We start from the raw sequence: 19,646 nt of genomic DNA, 5'->3' as shown, positions 1-19,646 counted from the left end.
GTGCTGATAGATCCTATATGGTCTCTCGCTCACGTTGCCCATACCAAGCAGAAAGAAAGAACGAAAGAAAGAAAGAAAGGAAGGAAGAAGGAAGGAAAGAAGGGAAGAAAGAAAGAAATAAAGAAAAGAAGGAAGAAAGGAAGAAAGAAAGAAAGAAAGAAAGAGAGAAAGAGAGAAAGAAAGAAAGAAAGAAAGAAAGAAAGAAAGAAAGAAAGAAAGAAAGAAGGAAAGAAAGAAAGAAAGAACGAGTGAGTGAGTGAGTTGCGGTCACAGAGGCCCTTTCAATGTTTCTTATATTTCAGTACTTTCCCTTCGTATCATGAGCGCATTCTTTAACGCCATAGCCATGTCGTCGGTGCTTGTTTATACCTAAATTTTCATTCTATTTTTACATGTGTTTATGAGTGATGGGGTTGCGAGAAAAAGGTGATAAAGGTATGGTTTTGAATGAAATGCGTTTAGAGGCGAACAGCCTCTGATAAAAGATAGTCCTGCACCTCTCTTTGCTGCCTGTTGCGTTTTGTTCTCATCATAAACTGTAGCAACAAATAAATGATCACACATCATATTTAGTCGGCAGAGATGCCAAGATTGGCGAATTATTTCAAGCAAACATTTTAAATAAGGAAGAATTAAAAGAAGATACTAAAAGGCGAAACACCAATGGTTTGTGTACCTATGCTCACTTCGTCACTTCGAGGCGCGGACGGCTCCGTGAAACGTTCCAATGGCAGCTTTTAATCGCTCTTCATGCTTGAGTAGCAGCCGCACAATGCTGACAGGTGGGCGCTAATTCATTTACATAACAATCAGGGTCGCCAGCCCGAGCTCGATTGCACGATCACGGCGAGCCGCCGGGTGTGTTCTAGGCAACAGAGAAGGGCGTTACCCGACAGAAATAGATTTGCTGTCACCTGACTTCGAAATCTGAGCTCCGCTCATTACCACTAACACCACGCCCGAGTGGAGAGCTCAGGAGCGTAGAAATTAGCATGCGTTCGTGCATACGTCGAACTGGCCTATTACTTTAGCGATGGCGACACCTTTCTCTTGGAGGGAAGCCGTGCGAGATTTGAATATTTGTACAGTTGACAATGGCTAGGTTTAACAACAGTGCATGGAAATAGGGAAACACTTTACAATACCAGGCGACAAGGAATAATGTTTATGCTCAAAAGCAAGAGGTAAGGAGTAGAAGATGAAGATAGGAGTAATGCCAGCAGTATTCTAAATTTAAGGACGGTGTTTTGTATACTAGCTATTTCTTTTCCTCCACAGAAGGAGATGCGTTATGATAATCGTGAAGCATGTATTATGACATCATTACCTCCCATTTTAACCCTTTCTTTCTGCCCTCCCTCGTTTTCTTTCGTTTTTTTCTCTCTCTGACTACCCGCCAAACTCACTCACTCACTCACTCACTCACTCACTCACTCACTCACTCACTCACTCACTCACTCACTCACTCACTCACTCACTCACTCACTCACTCACTCACTCACTCACTCACTCACTCACTCACTCACTCACTCACTCACTCACTCACTCACTCACTCACTCACTCACTCACTCACTCACTCACTCACTCACTCACTCACTCACTCACTCACTCACTCACTCACTCACTCACTCACTCACTCACTCACTCACTCACTCACTCACTCACTCACTCACTCACTCACTCACTCACTCACTCACTCACTCACTCACTCACTCCGCATGGGGTTGTCTGTATGTACCGTCTGTTGCAAAAGTTTACAGCCCACCGCGCCGTTTATTTCAATGGCGCGGTGGGCTGTAAACTTTCGCAACAGATGGTACATCTCGCGTACAGCCGATGACACTCTTGGCACATTCCGGACGGTGCCACTTGTGGCGAGAAGTGCTGTATGTGCGAGATTCCGACGGACGACTCACGTAACGCCTGCTTCTAAGGACTGCGCGTGCGCAGAAAAGGAGGCCTCCCGTTCTATAATGTTTCTCGAAACACCACGAGACCCCCTTTTTAGGCGATCTACGTGACGATAACTGCAGTGGTCCTCGCTGCCAACGTTACACTGGTGCGATGCGTGAGTTCAGTTGGCAAACGTCCCTAAAGTGGCGTCGAATACAGGCCAGGCTGCAGCTGCCAGTAGTTTTCCAGCGTCCCCTCGGAGCTATACCTGCTCAACCACTCCGATTTGGCTCGCTAAGCGCAAACGACCCGCTCCGCTCGCAGCCTGTCTGAAGGTAAAGTGTTCTCGCGCCTACCAAGCTGGAACTTCGGCAGCGTTCAAGAGGCAAAGAGGGAGCTCTGTGGTGTTAGTTTCTTTTAGCGGATCAATTTGACGACTGAAGGATTTGAGCTTAAATAGGAAGAAAATAAAGAACACTCCCTTTGGCTTTCTGGCTCGCTTTCAGCACTTCTTCGCTGGACTGAATGAATTTCTGTGTTATACACGAAACAGAAGAGGAAAGCTTTTCACGAGGCTGCTTGACCGCGACCCTGGACGCTTATAGAGAACTGTAGGCAGGAAGTGGATAACCAGATTGCTGTTCTTTTTTTTTGGGGGGGGGGGGGGAGGGGGGGGGCACAAATAGACTTCGTGGGCTTGAGGATTGGCATAAACAGGGTTACAGGCGTCACGCTTGAGTAAAGCGCTTCATTTCCCTGCAAATAAAGGGCCATCTCGTCGCATATACTAGGTTCTAGCCCGAACGTTTTGTCGACAGTAGAGCGACGTAGATCTACAAGCAATGTGGGAACATGCATTTCACCCTAGAATCATGGGCTGCTCTATATTTTTACCTTTTATTGTGAAATGCGCACTGCGCAAACGTTCTACACAAGGGCGACGCAGACTACACATAGGTTGCATATCTGGAAATGTGAACAATGGCAGCTCAGAACTGAAGGTGTTCAAAATTACGAAAATAAGAACGGTGGCTCCGCACGAGTAAGTCTCTGTTTTGAATGCGATAACGTTAGAGTTGTCGTCACCAAACGTTCCCCCCCCCCCCCCCCCCCCCCCCACTCCCTTTGATGTCTGAGACGAAATTCGCGGTGTGAAGAGGAAAGCACACAGTTAATGTTGACGGCCACAGTATTTGTTCGAACGGTCCTGCTGAGCAGACCAGCGTTTGTGAGCGCCTACCCGAACTTCGCCAGCTTCGCCTTCCTTCCTTTTTCTCTCCTTCGTCAGCGCTAGCCGCTGGGGCATCAAACCCCAACCTTCTTTTTTACAGCTCATTTATTGAGGCCGCTAACGGACCTTGTGACGGTACAGGAATCTACCCCGGTGGGCCACTTCGATTGGTCGAGTGGAGGTAACGTAACCTCGTGACGTCATCACAACTAGTCCACCATGGCAGATGCTGACCTAGACACCAGATTGTGAGCAACCTGCCCACCGCTGCAGTAGCCAATTAAATTGATGATTGATCACCTGAACTTGTGGCATGATCACAACCCGCCCGCCGGGTTTTAATCAACCTAGTTTCTAGACAGCAACCTAGATAGAGAATCGAAATCAAAAACCGGAAAAAAAGTGATATACGCAAATGTCGGCACCTTTCCAGCATAGTGGATACTCCAGCTAGTAGTCAGAATATGGCGGTTGACGGGCCGAAAATTGCAAGGAAATTGACGCAAACACACTCAGAAGTTGTAACAGAAGCTGACAATTGCGATGACGATAACTTGAGCGTCCCCATAGTTCTTATTTTGAGTCATCTTGAAAGAGGCAAAGATTGTTACTGGCACGCGAGGGCTCTGGCTGCATAAATTTGAGGTTCGTTGATTTACCATGACCATTTCCCCCGCCAAAAAAAAAAAAAAGTGTATGCTGAGCTGTGACGAAACTAGGCAGTGTTTGTACGTGCGTGCTTGCAGAACTGACATAAGTAAACATTCGACAGAAACCACGTGAACGCTTCGACAACGCGGATTTCCCGAATTGTCGAAATGTAGACACGACTCAAAGTGCAAGAATAGGAACGCAGGGGAAATGATTATTGACGCTTCGCTTGTTATATATAACAAAGAGCGGAAACACCGGATAACGCAGAATATTAAGAAGATGGATCGCGCAAAGAAAGAAAAAGCAAGCAAAGAGGAAATAGAAGGCACGAAGTGCCAACGGATGTTCGCAGTGCCGCTTTCTGCCGTAGACACGGGTCGAGGCGTTTCCAGTAAGTAGGCCGTGCTTGGTGACTTTTTGTCGCGTTGGCTGCCTATCCTGGCTCAAAATGGCGCCCCAGAGGACCGTATTGATTTTTTTTTCAAAGAAGTGATGAGGGTGCGTTTGTTAAAATGTCCACGCGCTGCGAAAGATGAGCTGTCGCGTCATCAGCATTTCTTAACGATTACTATCTCAATTTAAATTGCGCCACAGGCCAACAAATATTAGCGGCACCGAGGAAAGAAAAAAAGGTAAGGAAACCCGCTTTCCCGCTAACCACGCCACGTACACACGCAGGAGCAACAGAAGCGATAGCACACTTTTTTTTCTCATTACTGTACAAATGAGTGAAGCAGCTCGAAGCTCACGCTTCAGTCCGCCGCTGTTATGCTCTTCTGCTCCTAAAGATGCAGACGAACACCGCGGGCGTCTGCACGCGGCCTGATGCTGCGGCGACCTTTGCATACTAAATGCACGTAGCACGGGCCAAAAATGATGGTTAAACCGAAAAGAAAAAAAAAAACGAGAGGCAATATTTTCAGCGGAGCGCATTCTCTTCCGTCCTTGAAGGAGGCTGTGGCAAAACGACTGTTTCGATCCCCTCTCCTGACACCACGAGATGCATCCTCCCTTTCCTCCACGGGTCGCGAAATGTTGGAATGATGGTGAGAGAAGGAATTTGAGCAGGAAAGGGAGTTGAGCACGTGACAGAGGGAGACGGTAGTTGACCTACAGAGGGCGTCTGGTGTGACGGGAGGTCCCCGAAGGCGCACCGATGGCTGGCTGCGTTGTAACTACAGCCTATGCGCGATTATCATGAGAAAGGAAGGCTGGTATAAAAAAAGAAGAGTATACTGATGGAGCTTCGGTCGTGGATCGGCTGACTACAGAGGCGTGGCTTGAAACGTCAGCAGACGGCTGTGCAGTCTGGAAGATGTCTGTCTGGAGAGCCCGAACAGAGCAATAAGCCAAAGGATAAAAGAAAACTAAAGAGAGCACGGAGTTTATCTTAGTCCATCGCATGGCACTCGGGGAAATTCCGTCGGCGGAGGTGCGCCCCAACGCGCCGTGAGTGACCGGACGCTCGCAATATGGGAAAACGGCCACATTTTTTTTTTCGGAGAAGTGTTTGTCGTGTATGTGTGCTCTCTCGGTAATCGGTGGCTGTAATCACCGGACGCCTTTCTTTGGTCGCCTGCGGCTTTGGCGCCAGCCGACCGGCAGGGCGCATTGTTTCTTTTACGTTTTCCTTTTCTCTTCGGGTGAACCTTCAAGGTTGCTCATGCGAGGGTAGAACTTCCCTTCCTGTCCCTGTGTTTCAACGAAGTCGTCATGCATCGGAGCAATCAGTGCGGCGTGACCGGTCGTCCGTTCGCAGCGCGGTCGATCGTATGCCATTATTTTCCCGAACTGGTGTATTCCATGCCTGCCTGCAGCGTGTCACCGAGCCCGCTCGCAGACATTTTTTTCACCACTGGCGTGATTTCAAAGGCTGGAGATAAGTGTGCGTCGTGTACAAGCAGTAGAGAGGACAAGTAAAAATGCCTTTTTTTGTAGGAACAGAATACGAATAGTTAGGTTTGAAAATTGAACCGAATATCGAACACTGAAGAGCATATGCGCTTGATTATCATGGCACTTTTATTTCCAGAGCTTTTAGCATTGAACTTCGTTTAAGAAAATGTGCAGCAAATCGCAAAAGTAAATACATGGTTCTGACCAGTAAGGTGACTGGTTGCAACATCACAGTCATGTTGACAAGAATAAAATTTAGCATTCTGCGCTAATTGCAATGACCATGGTGTTGTGCGGAAAAGCATATTCCAGGTTGGAGCATCAATACTGTTTTTGCAAATACGAAACTCTGGTATGTAGTACCAAGAAAGGACATACAAAACATAGCGTACTGTCATGGTCAAAAACGAGAAGCGCGAACTGACGCTATTCCTTTCGAGCCATGGTCCTGGCCTACTTTCTTTGCTGAAGCCATACATTCTTTGTAGCCATTTGATACTCTTCTTGATGCTCGTGCCAACAAGCAAACATGTTGGTGAGATATTTGTGCAGTTTCAAAACAACATGACATTGTTTTCAAGATCCTCGATCTAGAATCTCACCTCACAGTTTTCGATTCACAAGAGAAAAAATGAAATTGCTGTTAGTGTTTTATCTTAGCACACTCGGTACCGTGATACCAGAGTACCACTTCTTCTGCCGTTTCTTACTTGAAATTTTGGCGCTCGAAAGGTGTGCTATGAGACAGAAAGAAAAAAAAATGGCTGCATGGTTGCGTTCTTGTTTTAACAAGCCTGCGTCTGATTATCGCTTTAGTATATGGTGACGCGGAATTATCGAAAAAAAAAAAAAATGTTTTCGATACCACATTGTCCTATTTCTGTTATCTTATTCCAGTTGCTGCCGGCTCGACATAGTATAAAATATTTTTCCACTATTTTTATTTTTTGCTAGCCGCAGTGTCAAGCTCCACTTGAACTTGAGCTCACAGCAGCTATTGGAACTATCTAACTAGGTCACCCTAGTAAAATAATGTGCCTAGCGCAATAAAAAAAAAAGGAAGGAGCGGGTTTGAGTTCATCTATGATACAAACATGCATAGCTAGGGAGTTTTACATCGCACAGCCGCTCCCATTGCAAAACAGATTGCCAGGCTGCGGATTTGGTTCGAACGGAGTCAAGAGTGCCGAGGTTGCCTCTTTTATCCCCCCTGCAAGATTTGTATTATTAAGGGTGTATAGTCACGCGATCCAAGCGGGCGGCGTTTCGTCGACGCGTTTCGTTTCTCTCTCTCTTTTTTTTTTAACGGACACAATTGCTACATGAACGCGCGGCGTATACGAACGGCAACACGTATCTACAAGATCGGGTCGATGCCCGGCAAGACAACTCCGGAGCAGAGCATTTGGTGGGGAGCATATAAATTTACTTCGATAGTCGAGAATTGTGCCATCAGTAAGTAGCTTTCGCATAAATTTCTTTCTTGGCATGCCAAACACGGAAGTTGGGCTTTCTGAATTCCGCGCATGTGTTGCAGGTACCTTGCGGCGCCAGTCCCTCGGAACCTGAATCTATATCTTACAACACCATTATCTTTTTTTTTCTCGCACTATCGAGGCAGTGTCGAGAGAAAAAAGAATAAAGACATGAGAGTTACAGCACCCCTGGTGCTGTAACGCGAGGTCAACGGGAATTAAGTATTAGAATTACCACTTGATTTTCCTGCTTTGTGTGAATGTTGGGACAGCGCAGTTATATATTATGTCTCCTTTAGCAAAGTTCCACAATCCAATGCCTTGCGCAACCTGTTTTCCTTATAGTTTTTTTTTCTTTCTTGTTGCTATAGTCGCTCTTCGGTTAGCAATACACAGGTCACTGCGTCAGTGAGCAAAACATCACCGGACCTACAGCGGTGTAGTTATGTAGTGATTCAGTGGTGTAGGTGTGTAGGACCACGGGAATACCTTCATACGGCTTGGCGACAATTCAGACCATGTGAATAACGGCGTTGTACTTGCAGTGTACCTAAATTTTTAGATGGACTAAAACACTTTTTTTTTAGTTTGAGGATCCAGCACTTAACGAAATTTAATATCGACGTTCTTGTCTGCCTTTCAGCTGCGCGTACGAGCAGTAACGACAACCATCTTCTGCACTAAACACTCTCTAGTGTCAAAAACGTGTGTTCACTGAGTACCGTCATGATTTCGAAACGAGATGTCAAACTCGGCAATTAAACGGCGCATTCTTCGGCTACGGCGAAGACGACTCTTTAAACTTCTTTTCAGTTGTACCGCGTCTTATGAATGCGTTAGCATTAAAGGGGTCAGCGGAAGCGGAAATGGCGACCGCCGTCCGTCGGTAGCTAGTAGCAGGTGGCCCACATGCCACGTGCTACCATATAAACGAACTTGGTATACTACCTCGGATATAAAGAACCTTAATATGCCTACTCAGACATATCGATATTACACGTGTTAACCGCAGATATAACTACCTCGGATTAAACGAACTTTCATGTTATCTCGCATATAACGAACGTTTGGCTGCTAACACGTTCAAACGATCCGCCGAGGATCGTCTGAGAGTTTTTTTTTTATTTTCCCCAGAGAGCAGTTTATTTTTCAAGTCGGAGTCCCTCACTTCTACCCTACGAGGTCGCTGTATTGTTTAAGAAGACCCGCTGCGGGGGATCAGTGGCTTTGGCGCTTGGCTGCCGATCCCAAGGCCGCAGGATAGAACCAGGCAGCGGCGGCCGCATTTCGATGAAGGCGAGTCGCCAAAACGCTCGTGTGCAGGTTGGCGTGAGCGCACGTTAAAAAAACTCGGGTGGTTGAAATGAATCCGAATCCTTCCAATACGCCGCCCCTCAATGCTCATGTGTCTTCAGTTCAGGAAGTTAAACCCTGTATATTACATGTCCCAGTAATAGCTGCGCGTTCGAGGCGTAGAGACAGCTAACAATGAAAGAAGTGCTTTAGATTGCCGTTAAATGTGGCGGAACGCGTACTCTGTGCAAACCCCTGAGACTGAAAAAATGGAAGGAAACAAAGCAGTGATTTATCAAATATGAGCTCACTTGGCTGCTCCGTATTCGATAATGCTCGCAGTGTTTCGTTTTTGTTTTTCTTTTTTGATAGTTGTTGAGTTGTCATTTACAACGCCTAATGACAGTTGAATTCGAGACAAACCATGCCGATAAAACAATACAAGTGACTCAGGGTAATCAGCCAACTTCCTCGTCTCGTATTTCTGAACTGTGTAGCAGATGCTTAGCCTGACATATGTAAAGGCCTAAGCTAATTCCTATATTTGGCTGCTTTCCGTTTTATGGCGACATTGTAAGGGGGGGGGGGGCATAACAATCGCCCTCAAGATTACGCTTTGGCTTTTGGTTTCGGGGGATAAGCGAGGTCAACCTGGAATCGGTTTGGTTTGGTTTGGTTTATGGAGTTTCACGTCCCAAAGCGACTCAGGCTATGAGAGACGCCGTAGTGAAGGGCTCCGGAAATTTCGACCACCTGGGGTTCTTTAACGTGCACTGACATCGCACAGTACACGGGCCTCTAAAATTTCTCCTCCAAAGATGGCACCACGGACAATTGTGTGCGTAAAGTGTAGGGTGAATTTTACTTAGTGTGTTTAGATTTGGATATGACCCCGTTTGAAGTTGTCTCCATGTGACAGCCTCTTCTTTGTTTAAATATTTGTGCGGTGGTGGGTACCGCATCCTGCTGCCTTTGTAGTTGTTGAGTATGGCCGAGTATTCCTGAGGTACTGGCAGGGATTCCTCAAAGTCGTTGACGTTGGATGCTCGGTAGTTAGTATATCCTCGAGCTATCCTGTCTGCCTCTTGGTTTCCTGCCACCCCCGTGTGCCCCGGTACCCAGATGATCTTATGTTTGATCGGCTTGTGTGGTTTTTCAAATTGTCCGTGGTGCCATGAAAAACCTACACTGTATCACGTCACATGGGCATGTCAAAAAGTCGACATCGTCCCAGTTATACAAAACCCAAGTGTGGAGCAATGGGAGGGTCTGCTCTCCAGCGACTGCCGCGATGGCCAGATCGGTCTGATACGGCGAGCTCAGCTGACGGCAGCATCCGGCGGAGCCCTGAAATAGGGGCAACCGACCGTTGCAGATGGACTCATCTGACCACATAAAAAAACAAAAAAAAACACTTGTGCTAGATTCAAATAAAGTTATCCTATCCTATCCTATCCTATCCTATCCTATCCTATCCTATCCTATCCTATCCTATCCTATCCTATCCTATCCTATCCTATCCTATCCTATCCTATCCTATCCTATCCTCCAAAGAAATTCAACCACCGCGGCCGGGATCGAACCCGCGTGTTTCGGGCCAGCAGCCGAGCACCATAACCACTGAGCCACCGCGGCGGGTCAACCTGTAATCCCCGAACAATGCTTGCCTCAAAGCCTGCAGTGCTTCTTTGCAAAAGTAAGGAGAATCGGTATAACACGGTGCAGGTATTGCAGCGTTCTGTCCCGTTCCTCCATTCTTGTTTCACGGCTTCCGCGTTGTTAGCTCAAAACGGGCGTTGCTCTGACACGCAAAATTCTATTAATCAATTAGTTCCGAGTAGCTTTCTCTGTTTCGGGTTTGAATATCTAAATTCCTTGTTAATGAATGTTGCCCCTTTTTTGTCAGTTCAGCAACGCGCACGTCTACTTGCAGCTGCCATTTGCACAGGGGAAAAAAACGGAAAAGAATCGAGATACGACAAAAGATATGCAGTTTATCGTATCTCTTCCTGAAGTGGCTGTAATGATGATCCGTACCCAGGCCTCCACACATCGTACGATCTCTCGCGCGAGTTGGAGCAGCGACTCTCCTCTTAAAAGGCGGCCGCGTTTCGTAATCTTCGATGTTGCCACTCATCACGAGCGCTACTACGCTGCCACCGAGGTGTTAAGGCGAACGCCGCACGCGCAGAAGCCCATGAAATGCGCCTGACTGAAGCCGTTCGTGCCAAAGAAGCATTTATTCGCTTGTCCCATAGCGCCAGCCGTAATAAAAGTCAGCATTGCCTCGAATTATTGTTCACTGCATTCGATTCTACTGCACTTAACTGTATTGAATTTTTTGGTATTGTATCGCATTGTATCACCATTGCATCAGCTTATTTGCACTGAATTGGCAACAATACATTATGTCTCATCATCAATTATTTCGTTTTCACTCTCCCTCCGCCGAAATTGGCCTTCGAGAGTAATATAGGTGTTGTCGATAATGAAGATGAATGACAGAACGCCTTCCGTAGTCGCTAGCCTCATTATTATGCTAAGTGGGCATTAACCTGCGCAGTTATCCAATGTGGGTCTTAAGCAGTTACGCAACTCATTAACTGCATAGTGGTGGAATGACATCGTTAGTAATATAAAATGAAACTGGATCGGCATACGAGACGTCGGAACCACTAGGTCGAAATCTCCCAATAGCTTTTTGGGTCGAATGAGATAAACAGCAATAGCGTGCAAAAGCTGGCGCTGGGCGTATATCAAAATTTACAATTCGAATATTGACATGCTTTCGATCGCTTTATAGAGAGGGAATAACTGGTCCTACTGATTTGCATGCGAATAAAATATTAAAAAAACTACTCGATGTGCCTAGCCCACGGAAAAGGGTGATAATATATATTAACTGCATTTGATATGCTGCTGCGGTACAAGTCTGTTACTTGATCATGATAACTACACTCAACTAGGGCACGCGGATTGACAAAGAACACACCTGTGCTAATTAGGGTCATGTCACTTCAATCACTTAAATATGAAAAAAAAAATAATGTGCTCATAGCCGAGGGGCTGAGCGATCAGTTGCCCAGCACTTATATACATATGCAGCCACAAATTCAATGCAACAAGCACGCCGCAAACCAAGCTTACGGTGGAAGTGAATTTTAACAAATACGTGATACCGTTTTCAAAGCAGGCGGAAATAGCAGAGAAAAGCACACTCGAAGAAGGCGGAATTCATCCGTACGAAAACAGAACGGAGTTAAGTTTCGTCAGGCTGCAAGCGTGGAGTGAGTAATGCATTTTGTCTTAATATTTGTACCGGCTTTGCATATCATCGTAGATGTAGCCGGTGCGCCTGGAACAGTTCCAGGACGGAACAAAGGATTTTAACTAATATAACCTGGAGGTATAACGCCGGAAGGCCGAGGACTTTCGCTTTACGAATAAATCGTATGCCGATAAGCAAGCGAAACCATTCGCTCGGTGTTGTTATGCGCAGAAAATCGCCTGGGAAAGGAGCTGGTCCGCGAGATGGCGCCTCTATCTACGCAACGAGAAGCACAGCCAGTTTAAAGAAAAAAAATGTGAAGGTGAAGACGATGGCCTGTTTCTAAACCACGCCATTCCTTGACCTAACTTTGCTTTCTCCCCACACTTTCCCTGCTTTGTCATCCGCCTCTTGGCGCAGGTGTTGCGAAACGTCTCACGTTCTTGATTATACCTCTGCCAAGTGTCCCGAGTGTGTGTTGGCCAATGCATCGTGGCTCTCGTGCAGCAGTTCGGCGCACATTCGAACTCTGCTAGCGCAGAGGTTGACGGCCACTTGACGGGTATACGGAGTGAGCGCGAGGTGGATTTTTGCATGCGAAGGAAGCCTGTAGCTGCCTTCTTATGACCTTCGCCTTACGCGATAACACGCGTGAAAGGCGGGGGCCGGCCCGAATGAGTGATTAGCTGCTCGGCATGCAGCCCATCAATGACGCAACATCCTCCTTCCCCCGTTTGTATTGAGCTCGGCGCGCATTGGCATTAACAACTCTCGCTTTGCGCCACGGGAAACGGGGCTGTTGTCCCGGTTAGCCAGAGCCGCTGTGTAGGGATATTGTGGCGGACTAGAAGACGATGAAGCGGGCAGCTAGTGGCGCAGGCAGGAACGCTCGTGCTAGGCCCGCAGGCATTAAATCATATCATCGCCATCTGTCGTCAGATTCGGCTTGCTGTCACGTAACATTCTTACACCGTGGCCAAAGCCGAAGATCATTGACGGTGTGCACTGAGGCGCTCACTTAACTTCCTTGTGGCGTGCGAACGCATACCGTGATATGAGACGCAGAAGTGTAATTGATGTTAAAGATCGCCTGATGCAAGGCTTCTTGTTTTCGCCCCCCCCCCCCCCCCCCCCCCCTGCTGTCCTCAAACACACCCACACTTCCAGTTCCCCTCTCCATCCTCGCTTTTTGTTTGACGTCCTTCGCCTGTGACTAGGTGGCCTTGAAATATTCCGAATTGTAAACTCTATATTTATTTCTAGCGATTACTTTCGATTTCGATCGCTCCGATGACAGAGAGGAACCCGACGTAACGTGGGCGCCCTCGCACAGTACAAGGAAGAGGAAAACACCGCGATGGCTCAGTGGTAAGGCGCTCGTCTACCGAGCCGGAGTACTCGGGTGCGAACCCGACCGCGGCGGCCGCGTTTCGATGGAGGCGAAACGCAAGAGGCGCCCGTGTGCTGTGCGATGTCAGTGCACGTTAAAGATCCCTTCCCTTACGGCGCGGTTCAGGTGTCCGCCGAGTTATGTGAGACAGGTACAGTCAAAGTGCTCCCTGAGATGCCGCCGCCGCTGCGATTGCCGCGCCGTTGCTTCCGCAATTCTACTCGGGATGGCCATTGGTCAAACCCCAGCCAATTTTTTTGTTTTCGCTTCGCTCTGTTTCATCTAAACAAGGGTATGTTTTTTACTGCTTCCAGTATTAAAAATACATCGTAGATGATCCGAGTTGACAAAGCGCTTCGTTCGATTCGAGGCCCAAATGGAATTAAGAATTGCTTGAACGTATAATCTAAAAGCTCTTGCATTCGCATTACCACACAGTCGGATCACGAGGACATTAATACAAGTGCCATAGGAAAACTATCTTCCGTTCTTATCATCCGGCTGACATATTCCTGCTATGGAATATGGGGCCGTGGCTGCACTTGAGTCAGTGAGAAAGGGTGGGAAGAATAAAGGAATGTTCCGGAATTGGAATCGAACCGTCGTGCTGTCCCTGTCGTACCGATTGAAGTTTCTCGCCAGGACTCCGTTGAATTTACCCATGCCCTTGCACCGTGTACGCCTGAAACGCGTCGTCAGACCGTCATCGCATGCCAGCACGGCAGCCGGTGTCCTCGCCGCGACAGGCGAGGCACGTGGTAACAGGAGCGCGCGGTTGTGTCATCGACACCCGTTGCTCGGTTTATGCTCTTCGTACTTCGCAATGCGATACTTGCCGTGCGCCGGACAGAGTTATAAAAAAAAACAGTTAATAAAAAAAGGGGGCGCTTTTTTTAAAGGCACAACTCGAAAACATCTTAACGGCTCACAAAGGTCTTAGGCAGTCAAGTATATCCACCTTGCGCAAACGGAATCGTTTGCGCAATGATACTTTCGTTTGCTTAAATGCTGCTTTCGTCGTCGTGTGACAAACTCCATGAAAGCTGGATCCCCGTCTAGTGTGGAAGATGCCTCGTTGGTTGTGTAGCGCGTGCGGGCATACAACTGAGGAAGGTCTAAATGCAGGTCCGATAACTGGATAGGACGTCACAGAAGCGCCATTTACGCTGAGGGGATTTTTTTTTCATTAATATCTATACAAAGAGTACACAGGCGTGCATAGAGAGAGAGTCATAAAAGGTGAGGCGGCTTATATTCATGACCGGCCCATTCACAGGAAGGTGCAAAAGATAAAGGTGACACAGACACTATGAGAATCCAAAAAAACAAAAAAACAAAATAAAGCTAGGAAATATACGTAAGGCCATAAGCGTTGGGGGTTCATTAACAAAAGCTAAGGGAAACGAAAGGGAAAGCAAATGCAATTTTATACTTATACGGCAATTTTATAATGCTAAAAAAAAACAAGAAAAAATTCGCAGCGGATTGACGGTAAGGTAACGTTACGGTTAATGCAAAAGATACCTGCAGCACCGTGTATATAGGAGAATCCCCCAAGGTGTAGTAAATTTGTCTGAATGGTAGTAATTATACTTATAAGCATCCACATCAGTGTAGCCATGTAGCTACAACGGTTATGACGTCGTGTACAGTTAACGTCAAGCAGCTTTTGCTTAACGTTCAGCAAAAAAAAAAGAAAAAAAAATGACACCCATTTTGCAGGCGGTGGCAGAAATGCAGTATGTATATTCAACAAATTTTTGTCAAGGGGACACACGCAAATGACCAATCTCACAGTGTGGGCATACTGTGTCAAAATGAGTTTCGTTTGATACCAACGCATGAAAGGTAAGAAGGTGACGAAGTCACCTGATCAGGTAAATAGTATCGTTTACAGTTTTTCATATTTGTTCGCAAGTATTGCATGCAGTTTTGCGGCCTCGCATTTCGCATATATAGCTTCGCCACTGCGGCACCCAGCGAGGGGCGAGACAAGTCTTATTCAGCCTCCTCAACGGACGCGTGTATGCGTTCACTGGAGTTCTATCCAGCCAATGTGCACAAGTAGTCTGTGAACGTCGCGCAAGGACGCGGACGGGCTGTTATCAGTGCAATCGATCCCGTGCATCCTCGGCGCGTTGTGACGCAACCAGACGCTTCTCCTCCTTGCCCTCTTCTTGTCGCTCTTGGACGCACGTTATAGAGAGATATCGATGGTTGCGAAGTATCCAGGGAGCACGAATAGCGATATGTGCGCATTACAGAGAGGTTTCACAAAAATAACCTGAGTTTCCTGGCGCACAAAGGAGACACCCAGTACGGCCTTCACCTCCAAAAGTACGGTTTCGATCCACCCGGCAGTAAAAAAAAATTGGCGGGGGCTTAGCTTAAGACTGGCAGGTTGCGAAAGCAAAAGCGCAGTGCCTCCAACTGAAGGAACACAGTACGCCGTGTCTACAGATCACGCGTGGCTACCGGCCGCCGCTGCGTGACGACTCAAAGCGTCTTCGGTAATTTTTTATATATTTTGTTTTTGATGTTGTTGCGACTGAGAGAAAGAAAACAATCTACAGCTGGTATGACGTCACAGAGGCAGTAGCGCCACAGGTGCGCCGCGCGACAAAACACACACCGTAACCAGCCGGGCTATCTGAAGGAGCGAGTTGGTCGCCCATATTCACTCCGCTAAAGGTCAAACGTAACTGCGGCCGGGTAACGCGAAGGCTTGAAAGTGCGAGTAGTATTGCTTTCGCAATAAAAGCTGCGTTCATTGGTTGCCGCGCCCGCGTCCTGGGGACTTTTGTCCACGATAGTACATGAATGGCGTCACTGGCTTCGGAAGGCGTCTCGAGAGGCCTGTTCTTAGGGTCTAGAGCAAAGCGAATAAGAATTAAATAAGATACAGAATTAGAAAGAGAAAAAGTGCAAGCGAATGAAGAATTCATGAAGGGGTTGCTGCACATTTTACGAGGCGCTGATCATTCGTTCGCATTACGCCTGTCCTTAAAAAGAAAGCACACCTACCCAATTGCAAATATGCAATGGCAACGTCGAGATCATAATTTTGACTTTCAGACTTGCGTCGACGACCTCCGATGCACTTTCGGTTTTCGTTTCTGCGGTTGCGGAAATAACTGCGTTCTAGAATCGCAACTTATTTCGGTAGCTACAGTCTCTCCTTTTTAAGGCGGAAGCCTTTAATGCCACATCGTTGTAAGCAGGAGTTGTCGACAGTAATGTCACGCTTTTCAATTGGTCGAAACAGTCATGACGTCAGAGTGCGCGAATTTCAAACGGGGCCAATTGTACTTTGGCTAGTAACTATGCAACCAATTAAAGGGATCGTATAGTGATGTTCCAAGTAAGTGGGAATGAGTTTAGTTAATTCCTTAATTGCGCAGTTAGCCTAATTAACATTTCTAGTCAATCCAGATAAATAAATAAACCGAGTAGGAAATTGGTCGAATTCAGGAATCGAACCCCGGTCTACGGAGGGCGAGACGAGCATGCTAACCACTCCGCCATGCCAGCTTTTTTTTTCTTTATTGCCTGGCTTTGGCTCATGACATTGCACAACAAAAATACACATAACGCTATATACATACAACACTGTCGTGGTCAGCCAGCACGAGACTGGCTTCGTCAGCTTAAAATTCCCGCAACATACACAACGGCTCTAGTCTTGAGAGCCACTCGGGAGGCTCCGCAGCTGCTTTTTGGATTGCAAGAAACCAGTCCATGCTTTCCCGAAAATAAATTCGGGCCGGTCGTGCGTTTGGAATGAACAAAGGCGCGTTTAGTGAATACGGTGTCTTCGTTCACTCCCATCTTCCTCCCTTCCCGTTATGGCGAAGTTCAGGTGTCCACCGAGGTATGCGAGACAGATACATTTCCTTTCATCAAAAAACAATTTACCGACGAGCAAGGTGTAGAACCGAACGGGCGATGGCGTTCTATGGACTCCCCGGCAGCGTTGCAAGACGCTGTCGCGTTTCACTCTTAGAGGCGAAGATTAACATCTTAACAACACATCAGGGACACAAGCAGCAACACCGCGCTTAAGGCTTTCGCCTCACCGCACTTTAAGTCAACAAAGTGCCCCCCTGAATTTTTTGTCTGCCAAGAAGTTTTCGGAGTTTTCGAGTGCGTTTGCCACATTCGACAGATGAGAATTGCGCGAGGGCGTCAAAGTGTTGCACCCCCGACCTTTATTGCAAAGATGCGCAACGTATACTGCAAGCTGTGGGAGATCCGGGTTTGTGACGGTGGCATATGCACTTCCCAGAAACCACGAACGCTCCACGTTATTCGTGCGCAGAACAACTGGCAGTAGCGTGTCGGGCGCTCCGTCCAGAAATAGCAACTCTCGATTTTTTCATTACACTAGAAGAGTGTTCGGCTTTTATAAAGGTCTCGACATTTCTAAAAGCACCCAAAGCGATGGCTGAGTGGCTATGGCTACAAGCACGAAACGAGGTCGCAGTTTCGAACCCAGCCTTATCTCGGTGCGAGCGAAAAGCTCGTGTGTATTTTGAAATCTCACCGTATGCCAACGAACTCTATTGAACAATGTAATCAATTATCCTACGCGAGGTCGTTCTCTGTAGCCTACATAGCAGGTTGATAATGTATGAATCCAATAATTTTAACTCTGAAAAAGAACAAATCGGTCGCAGCTTCCCAATATGAGAATCTCTGTGACAGAAAATCGCAGTGTTCCCAATGACCCGGCTTCCTGGTTGCATCCCTGTACAAATGCGGAAGCGCAGTAAAGAACCTGTTTACTTAGGTCACTTGGTTTAAACAACCACTGCAAAAAATAATCCTAGCAGGAACGAGCGGTAGATAAGCTCCGAACGCCCAGGTGTTGCACGATGTCTCTCGCGAGAGCGGAGAGAGCGACTGTCGTGCTAAACGAAAGAACGGCCCGTTATGTTTGTTTAGAGAAGGCGTATCTCGCTGGTTTCGCTTACGAACGAGCGTCAAAGCGCGGCTGCAATGTGGGGAGCATCTCCCGCTCTGCCCGCTGTAGTTTTCATTCTTAGTAATATAGCTTCGAGCGGAACTCCGAATATCCAGTGAAATAAGACTAGAATCAGCTAACGAAGTGACAGGTGTCGGCGAATAGCCGCTTCGGGCTACACTGCGTCGGCTACATGTCGGCAACCGCGCGGCTACCTTGCGCTCTCGCCAGATGTTCGAACTGGTTAGTATTATTAGTTATCCGCAACATTTTATTTTCTCGTATCAAAAAATAAATTCAATAGAAACTGCGTGGTGCGTTCCAGTCCTCCGGAATGCCGGGAGATTACTTTCTCGCCCGTGACGTTAATATTAGGATCACTAGGTTAAGGCGAGGATAAAATACAAAACAATGCAGCAGTATCCAGCGGTCGTCTCGGCACTGTACTTACCTCCAACTCCAAGGCGAGGTTGTCTGCCTCCATAGCACCGCTGAATCCCGTCGGCATGTTGGTGCTCTTCGCTGCGGAGACACCGGCGCGCTATCGGCGTTATACTATTCCGTCCTCGTTCGCGCAGCACTGTCTCCGGCGCGCTGCCGTCGCCTTTGCCGCAGCTGATCTCGAAGCCGTGCTTTCGCGCGCGACTCGCTATGCGGCGGCGGAGGTGAGCGAGTGAGGCAAAGCGGCAGCCCCTCCCTCTCTCTCCATCTTCTCTCCGGCTTCCCACGGCACTCCCTCCCTCGTCTCTTCTGTCGTAGGCCGCCGTCGCGGGAAAGGGGTCGGTGCCTGCCTAAGTCCGCGTTCCGGCATCACCGAGTCGTCGCGCACCCACTCTCCCTTTCAGGTGTACGTCAGTGCCCACAGAGCACCCGCCGTTCTCTTTCTTCCGTCCCCCCCCCCCCCTCCTCCCCCTTCCGCACTCTTCCGACGACCCACTCCGGGAATTTCACTCGGAAATGGCCCTTGGCGCAAGGAGCGGCCGTTGATCGGAGGTGGGGAGGGAGGAAGGAGGAGCAATACGGGCGCCCCAAGAAAGGTGACGGGGCAGCGCCAGACACGCGGCACGTGTCATGGAACGGCTCGTTATACGTGGCCGACGTATTAGATGAGAGATCCTGAATGGCGGGGAACTACCAGATGCGGCGACGAAGTGACGTCGCTGAAGGCCGTGACGCTGAAGGCTGTTTTTCGAGGCGATGACGGAAAAAAATAAAGCCGCTTCTCGTAATCCGATAGATCCGCATTGCTATCTTTTCGTTTATGAGCTATTATAGCCTTTTCATCCTTCCCTTAGCTTTTCTTTCCGCTCTCCTCGTAGCCACGCAACTTGCGATGTTATCGTGCAGCCAAAATTATCACTGAAGTTTAGTTTAGTTAGCATCTAATAACTACGGTGGGCAGGCCTAGTTCATTCAACGAATGACAAGAAGTGCTTTCGTGTTACATGCCTAAAGTATTAAGGCGCTGAGGAGAACTCATTTAAATCGAAATGCATGCCTTGCGGGGATCGTTCACGGTACCAAAATCGCTGTGGCGGCGGTGGTCGATTCGTCTTTACGCGAAATGACCAGCGCATCTCTC

The 19,646-nt window shown here is 47.7% G+C and overlaps 1 protein-coding gene across 1 annotated transcript in view; it reads right to left on the bottom strand.

The window, feature by feature from the left end:
- Positions 1 to 18,725, bottom strand: part of LOC149341755 (solute carrier family 23 member 1-like) — a 66,715-nt gene extending 47,990 nt beyond the window's left edge. The window contains exon 1 of the mRNA XM_089542023.1: positions 18,516 to 18,725. Coding sequence (XP_089398149.1) covers positions 18,516 to 18,572 — 57 coding nt within the window. The 5' untranslated portion in view covers positions 18,573 to 18,725. The remainder of the gene's footprint in view (positions 1 to 18,515) is intronic.
- Positions 18,726 to 19,646: the final 921 nt, after the last annotated feature.

This window comes from Amblyomma mixtum, chromosome 5 (genome assembly GCF_055824585.1).
Source record: "Amblyomma mixtum isolate Tamu chromosome 5, ASM5582458v1, whole genome shotgun sequence".
In the NCBI taxonomy this organism is placed as follows: Eukaryota; Metazoa; Arthropoda; class Arachnida; order Ixodida; family Ixodidae; genus Amblyomma; species Amblyomma mixtum.
This window is presented reverse-complemented; position numbering and strand designations above follow the sequence as displayed.